The 8,721-nt window shown below is 32.7% G+C and overlaps 1 protein-coding gene across 16 annotated transcripts in view; it reads left to right on the top strand.

Moving 5' to 3' along the window:
• LOC106876118 (FMRFamide peptide receptor frpr-18) overlaps positions 1-5,419 on the top strand; it is a 162,455-nt gene extending 157,036 nt beyond the window's left edge. For 13 of the 16 annotated variants that reach the window (XM_052973249.1, XM_052973248.1, XM_052973247.1 and 10 more), the window contains one exon: positions 3,314-5,419. In XM_052973249.1, coding sequence (XP_052829209.1) covers positions 3,314-4,449 — 1,136 coding nt within the window. In that variant the 3' untranslated portion in view covers positions 4,450-5,419. Of the gene's footprint in view, positions 1-765; positions 1,330-2,278; positions 2,388-3,313 lie in introns of those variants that run through there. The other 3 variants (XM_052973256.1, XM_052973258.1, XM_014924529.2) reach the window with 2 other exon arrangements.
• The last annotated feature ends 3,302 nt before the right edge of the window (positions 5,420-8,721 follow it).

Raw genomic sequence — 8,721 nt, forward strand, 5'->3', positions numbered from 1 at the left:
CTTTACATAAATATATGTATATACACATATGCATAATATATATATTATAGTACAGTGGTTATACTCGGTGTGTATTTGATCTACTGTACATTCTGTCTTTATTAGTTTGTATATTTTTTTATCATTTTATATATTCTGTCTTGATGCATGTAATTTGGTATTGTTTCGTAAGAAATAAAAGGTATATATTTGATACTAAATTCTATATCTATATATATCGACGGTTAACTTGTATATCGGATATTTTCTCTTTGTTTTATCGACTCAGTCGACAGACAGCAGTTACATCAATGAGTTCATGGAAGACAGGAAAAAATATAACTTATTTTTGATATCCAATGTAAAGTGGATACGTAAACAACCACGAAAGGAAAAAGAGTAAATATTTTATGTCTGTTGAACTGAGATTATTGATTATTTAGTGTTTGTTTGTTACATGGTAATAATTTACCTCACGAGACAAAAATAAAAATGGGAATAGATCACACAATATATCGTAATCGAACAAAATAATGTGTTGTTATCTGTAAATACGTAGGGGGTGGCAAAAATAATAGAGTAGTCAGTATTATGAGACACCAAGGAGGAGGCTATTTTGGGATCTAACTAGGCTCTTACAATTTTAAGCTTCGTATCAGTAAGTTTTTATTCCTTGTATTTTCTTTGTATAACTATATTTCATTTAATGTAAAACAAATATTTGAACACATATACGTCATTTGAACAAAAATATTTTATTTTTAATGTTCATACACATCCTTGGAAAAGAGTTAAGAATATTACGTACGGTCATCCTGTTTCCTTTATAGGCTGAATCCAGCTCAAATATTTTATGTTTCTTATTTAAAGAACATTAAGGTTTTCAATGCTATGCTTCCACATATTCCCTTGCTTTTAAATCTAAAATCGTCGTCTATGTTTATGTGTCTTTAGTGGTGAGTTGAGACACCTATTTTGATGAAAATTCTCTGAGCCCACTCAACTGTTAGATGTTCGTTAATTTATATATTCTGTCTTGATGCATGTAATTTGGTATTGTTTCGTAAGAAATAAAAGGTATATATTTGATACTAAATTCCATATCTATATATATCGACGGTTAACTTGTATATCGGATAAGATGCAAGGGGACTTTGGTGGGGATTTAGGGAAAAAAAGTGCGCCTTATATGTCATGTCGGAAAATACGGTAATTTCTGATTAATTGAAACTTTCTTATGGACTACAGCTAATATTCCTAAAGAATACAGAAGAGAACCCAGGTGGAAAAAAAATGATGACATCAACAGTCCGTGCTGCTATATTGAATGGTTAACCACAGCATTAAAATGTAAGGGAATAATGATTAACACATTATTAAGACCTTATAAAAAACTATATCAAAATTTTTTACCTACATTCCAGCGATGAAACTTCGTAACATTGTTAGAAGCAAGCTTCTTGCAGATATATCTTAAATAATAAAAGCTAGAAAAGAACATATGCATACATATATATTAAAACCAGATATTTCCTCCGGTTCTAAAGATTCTGGTAACAGTAATTGTGTGCAGCTGCAAAGGGGTGGGGATCCGAATGTATTGAACACTCTCTGACCTTTTGTGCGTACATCTTTGCCATTTCGGCAACCAACATCTTCAATAAGAAGCAGTTCGGTGTTTTGAGTGATTACAGCCCTTGTGAGCATACATGTATACATTTATGTGCTTTTCCTACAGCATTAGAGGATTTTAGTTCTTATTTCTAGCAATGTAAGTGTCTTGACACACTTAGTCGCGTTTAAAAATAAGCAATACAATTAAGCATTAAAGATTAAAAATTAAGAATTAAAAATTAAGAATAAAAATTATACTTTGTAATATTAAGAATTAAAATTTATAAATTATACATTATAAATATGAATTAGTATATATATATATATATATCAATCATGTAAAGTATATATCAAATACAGAATGTGAGATATAAGATTAAACATCAGAATAAAAATGTCTGTGTTTAAATGTGATATATAACAAGAAAATTGTTAGCTGACGCTCTTTGATAAGCTATTATGGTTGTCTAAGTTACAAATCTTAGCTTAACACTACCAAATACCACCACTGATTTCCACCTTCACCAGTATTGCCCATCATCAATAATACTAAGCCTACCGAAGGCCTGATCTTCAGCACATAAGATATAAGGGGACTTTGGTGGGGATTTAGGGGAAAAAAGAGCGCCTTATATGTCATGTCGGAAAATACGGTAATTTCTGATTAATTGAAACTTTCTTATAGACTACAGCTAATATTCCTAAAGAATACAGAAGAGAACCCAGGTGGAAAAAAAATGATGACATCAACAGTCCGTGCTGTTATATTGAATGGTTAACCACAGCATTAAAATGTAAGGGAATAATGATTAACACATTATTAAGACCTTATGAAAAACTATATCAAAATTTTTTACCTACATTCCAGCGATGAAACTTCGTAACATTGTTAGAAGCAAGCTTCTTGCAGATATATCTTAAATAATAAAAGCTAGAAAAGAACATATGCATACATATATATTAAAATCAGTTACTGGACCACTGATGGAAATCGAGCAAATGCGCCTTTCACAGAGGGGACAAACAAGGACAGAGAAAGGGATTAAGTCGATTACATCGACCTCAGTGCGCAACTGGTACTTATTTAATCGACCCCGAAAGGATGAAAAGCAAGATCGACCTCGGCGGAATTTGAACTCAGAATGTAACGGCAGAGGAAATACCGCGAAGCATTTCGCACGGCGTGCTAACGATTCTGCCAGCTCGCCGCATAATATAAACGTTATCTGGTAATCGTTATACATATGGAAACAGGAATTCGTTGTTAATAAACGTAGTGAAACATTCAATAGACAATTGTTTTATACAAGAATATACGATCTCTTTACCGTGTGGAGTAGTGTGATTGATTGTAAACAAAACGTCTTTTCTTCTTACAAGCGTAATCGTTAGTCTTCTATTAAATTTGACTTGTTGCAAATACATTTTTTATAAATGTATGTATGTGGGTATATTTGTGTGCGTGTGTGTAGATAGATAGATAAATAGATAGATAGATAGATAGATAGATAGATAGATAGATAGATAGATAGATAGATAGATAGATCCAAACATACATACATACATACATACATAAAGATACATATGTATATGTGTGTCTATATATATATATGTTAGAGGGCGATGTGTGTGGGTTTATGTGTACGTGTGTGTGTGTGCGTGCTCGTATATCCCGAATACATAACGAATGTTATTAACATACTTCATTTTCTATTTCCAGACGTTAACTGCAATATGGAAGACAACCAGACGACAGAGTATTCCTACTTAAATAACAGTGTTTACCACCGCTATTCATGGCCTGTTGGTATTTTTAAAGAATTCTGTCCCGTAGCGCTCTATGTCGACCGCTACGTTACAATAGTTTGGTATATCATTGGACTTTTTACAAACCCAATTTCAGCCTTTCTGTGGATGCAGCCACGTATCAGACGCAATAACTCTTCGGCAATCTATTTGGCTGCTTTATCAATAACTGACTTTATGTTCCTGTGGCTACATTTTATAAATGAACTACAAATAGCGTGGGGTATTTCAACTGTTGCTTACACTGGAATATGTGAATTGTACAACTTCATCTACATGATCCCTCAGTATATGGCACCACTTATTGTTCTTGCTTTTACGGTAGAACGATGGATTGCCGTATGTAAGCCATTCCAAAAAGAAAAATATTGTACTGTTAACAGAGCTATATATGTTGTTTGTGGACTTATCGTGACGTGTACGTCACTTGCTTCAATTCAGATATACATTTGGTACTACGATGAAAAATTTCAAATTTGCACATATCGAGAAGGTCAGATTGAAAACTACAGTTTCACAATTATTTGGAATTGGTTAAGTGAGTTAACTATATTTGGTATTGTGCCGATTTTCGTGCTCCTTTTTAATATACAAGTAATTCGCGAAATTAGGAAGATTACAAAGTCTAATCCGATTCAAATCCCTTACCAGACAACGACATCAAACAGCAACGCTGCTTCAACTATAACTTTGTTGTCCATTTCTTTTTACTTGATCTTCACCACTCTTCCAGTAACTCTTGTGTTTGTTGTTGAAAGTAACATTCATTTAGGAAATTTTAACATGACAGATCAAGAAATCCGATCCGACCCGGTTTGGAACAGATATTTCACCTTCTTAGCAATTCGAAGATTTACTGAGGAACTATGCTTCTCACATTATGCATGCTATTTTTTTGTTTACTGTTTAACGGGGCCTCAGTTCAGGAGAGCCTTCATCTCTTATGTCCCTAGAAAGCTTTGTCCGGCAGTAAAATCTAAACATGTAGGATATACTTCCGTAGCAGGAAATGGAAGAACCGGAAATGAGACATGCACAACTTACGTGTGAATTTTCTGCAACAGATTATACTTTAGATAATGTTCGAATGTATATTGTCCGTCTTATTCTTAACGAAAATGTTTATAAACCAAACTTGACATCTTCGGCTTTGACTATTAATATGTAGAAATGTGTATATCTGTGTATGTATTAATAGCCTGAACAAGTATATCATATGTCTAAAATCTGAGCAAAATAAAATTAAATTCCAAAACAATGAAGCAAAGAGGTGTATTTGGAAGACAGATGTTCATAGCGACATGTGACACACGCACACATTTGATGCATAATTTTCCAACCGTTAATTTCCAAAGTAAAATAGAGACATGTTTATGAAAATTAAATAATTGTTTCGTGAAAACTTGTTACAAACAATTTGGTCGCTCTTGCGTCTCATTCATCAAATTCCGACCAAATATCATGGAAAAAATATTCTAGTTAATGAAGAAACAAAATGGATCAATCATTTTATGCTCTCACTTTACATATTTCTGTTATTATTATTTTTCTTTGTCCTCATCGTATGTTTGCTATTTAATCTATCTCATTCTTCTTTTCACTTCTTGGATTCACAAATTCATATGAATTGATCTATCTGTAAGCAAAAACTTATGCCTATACGTTAATGCATGTATACATGTTTACTTACGACTAGTTTCGTTTAAATACAGAAATTACAGTGAACTTTTGTGAAATTTCTCAAAATAGTTGCTTCATTTTAAAGCTTTTATTTATTTATTTTTTTTCAATAACATTACATTGATCTTATCTTCTCTAAAAATCATTGTACTAAGGCTTCCTGTTCCATACTTTTTAATTTCCATGCGTTTCTTCAAAACTGCGTCATTAAATTTGAGACGGAGACGATGTGAAGACTGATTATAGTAATTATATTATTTTCTTTCAGTAGTCATTAGCTTAAGCCTTTGAGGAAATTGATTAATGTTCGTGTACATCTAATAAAAATCTTTTCATCGTTGCATGCTAATTATTTGCCTTATCAACTTTCACACTTTTAGGTCAAACTCCAAATTCCATTCATTATATAACCTACAAATGTTTCTTGAGAAATATATTATCACGTAACACTTTTGCTCTTAACAGTGCAAATTAATCTGCAGTATGAGCAACTTATTCTTTGTGTGTATTATGTAGTCCTTAATATACATATCTTATATTGCAACACCAATAGCTATTTGTCATCCAGAAATTGAAAATGCATAAGTAATCCTAGAAACGACAAAATCATTTTGTTCTGAATTATTTCAATCTAAATACAAATTCTTTCTTTTATTCTGACTCGATCTCATAAGATTTCACTTGAGACGGCATAAAAGCGTTAGTCTGTGATTCAATTCATTGGATTAGTTCCAATACTGTTATATTGAAATTCATCATAAAGACATTCGTGGCTTTCCACAATATTCCCAATCAGACACACATATATATATATATATATATATATATATATATATACACGTACATACTCACAAGCACACACACATATACATATACAGATTTATATTTCTATATTTAGGTATATGTATGTGTGTGTGAGTGTATTGTTTGTTTATTAAGACAGAGCGATGTAAGAGTTGTTAACGGCATGCGACAAAGTGCTTAGTAGCATTTCTTTCTTCTGACTCCATACGTTCTGAGTTCAAATCCTACCGAAGTCGACTTTATTTTCCATCCTTTTAGAGCAGAGTGTAGATAAATTAAGTAACAGTTGTACACTGGGTATGATGTAATCGACGTCTACCCTTTCCACCAAATTTCGGGCCTTGTACCTATATTAGATAGAATGTTTTTGCGCGCTGCGAGGTGGCAGGATCGTTACCGCACCGGACAAAATGCTTATGGACATTTCGTCCATCTTTATGTTTTAATTTAACATTCCCCCGAGGTTGACTTTGCCATTCATCCTTTCGTAATTGATGAAATAAGTAGCAGTGGAGCACTGGGGTCGATATGATCGACTATCCTCCTCACATACATATAGAAACATACAATAAGTATACATATATGCAATATGCACCCGTATATTCAAACACATAAATTCACGTAATAGTATTTCTTTGCAAGCATGTCAAAACATTTTTTTTATTTCTTTGTGATAAAATTCGGTCTGTGGATCCATGAATATCAATAGTCATATAGAAACTCGTAACTGAAGATCATGTATATAATTATTCACTTTCCAATGTATTTGGATTTAATTAGAAAAGTATAAGTAATATAGCTAATCATATGAGACAATGCTGTATCAGTGTGCCATTTTAAAGAGAAATTTGTTTCTTCCCAAATTGCGAACAGCAATCCAATAAAGAACACTTAGTATCAACTAGTTTAATCCGCTATCCGCAAAATTATAAAATGGATCATATCTATAAATTTGGAAAGTTTAATTGGAAAAGAAATAAACATTTCACAAATACTAAAATTGTGTAGCTAAAATAATGTAAAAGACAAGTAACAGTGTACAAAAAAATCCGGAGCTAAATAATAAGTAAATATTCAAAGAGTAATCCGAAAAACATTCGGGAAGCTGAATATAACTACTGGATTAAACAGATATCTCTTGCTTCAGAGAAACAAAAACAAATGCAAAATCCCCAGGCTGATATCACAGAAACAAATTATTATATATTGCTGTAGGTTAAGCGAGATTTCAAACCATTTTCTTTTCAATCCCATATCCTCATTCAGGATTGATAAAAATAGGATTTCCGGAAAATTATAACATGTCAAATAGTGATGTATTGACCATTTCGACATAAATGGTCAATGATAGAAGTCAGCATATCTTACAGAGAAGTGGCAAGACAATTTCAACGGTGAAGTAAAGAAAAATAACATTATATATCAAGCTATTCATATCGAAATGCCAAGGAAAATGACATTCTGTTTGCCAAATAATAGCATTATAGAACTGCATTGTCAACTGGATGTTTGCATTTCCTCGTCTCGCATCACTGAATGCAAACAATAATCCTTAGCATTGAAACTATTCTTCCATATTATCGTGTAGGTCCAATCCATCTCCGGTAAGAAATCTGAGATATCGGTTAGCTAGTTAATATTTATAACAATATATGTAGGTGTACGTATATGGAAGTCAGTGTAGATAAATAAAGTTTAGCAGCAGGGGGTCACTGCCTATCATTTATAGATGTAATTTTCATATTATTTACAAGCACAGTCATCTGTTAGAGTACACACACAACACATATACATATATGGATACACACGCTTACACACACACACACACACACACACATATATATATATATATATATATATATATATATATATATATATATATATATACATTCATACATACATACATACATACATACATACATACATACACACACACACACACATATATATATGTATGTATGCGCGCAGTATTATAGATTTATATACAGTCAAAAGTTATTGATAGTTTCGTACATAAATCTTCCACAGAAAGACGGAATACCTAAGCACTCATCAGAGATGGGCGGGCAGAAATGTGTGGCTTCGGCTCTTTTGTATTTAAGGTTTGAAAGAAAACACCGGGTCAATATGTCAGAGCGTTTTGCTTATGTTAAAAACCGGAGCAAAAAGAAATGAAAAAGTAACCGAAAATTAAATAGGAAAACATATAAAACTGAGTCCTGTTCTACCCTAGTTAATCAAATTCACACCCTGTGATCAAAACTGGAGAGGAAGCTATGTACTTCTTTGTACTTCTTTGTATGTGGAGCAGAGTTAAGAGATAAGGAAAGGCGTCGAGAGAAGAGGGGGATGAAAGTTGAAAGGGAGAAGGTATTGTAAACCGGTTTGAAGAAGTGTTGTATATCTGGGTATGTTTTTGTTTATGTATTTGTTGTGTGAAAAATATTTTAAAAGGGTGAGGGCAAGATGATAAAAGAAGGAATAGTGATAGGGGAAATATAGGGAGGTGAAGTGAAAGAGAGAGAGATATGCGGTGGGAAAAATGCTCATTTGGAATACTTCTGTCTCTTGATATATTCATTCCTTTTGACATTTTCTCCTTCCTTCCAAACTCTTCGATGTATATATACATTTCTCTCTTCCAGCTATCTTCAGACCCTCCTTTTCTCTTCTTCTTTCACCAATTTTCTCTCTGTTTACCATAATTAGCCCTTCCATTTCTCACCCCTTTGTTAACTCCAGTTTTCCCTCGCTTTCACTGCAGCTCTAACTCTACTTCACTCACATATATGGAAAACAGTTTTTACTGCAGTCTGACTCACGGAGTGAATTTAACCT

Source organism: Octopus bimaculoides, chromosome 15 (genome assembly GCF_001194135.2).
Source record: "Octopus bimaculoides isolate UCB-OBI-ISO-001 chromosome 15, ASM119413v2, whole genome shotgun sequence".
Classification (NCBI taxonomy): Eukaryota; Metazoa; Mollusca; class Cephalopoda; order Octopoda; family Octopodidae; genus Octopus; species Octopus bimaculoides.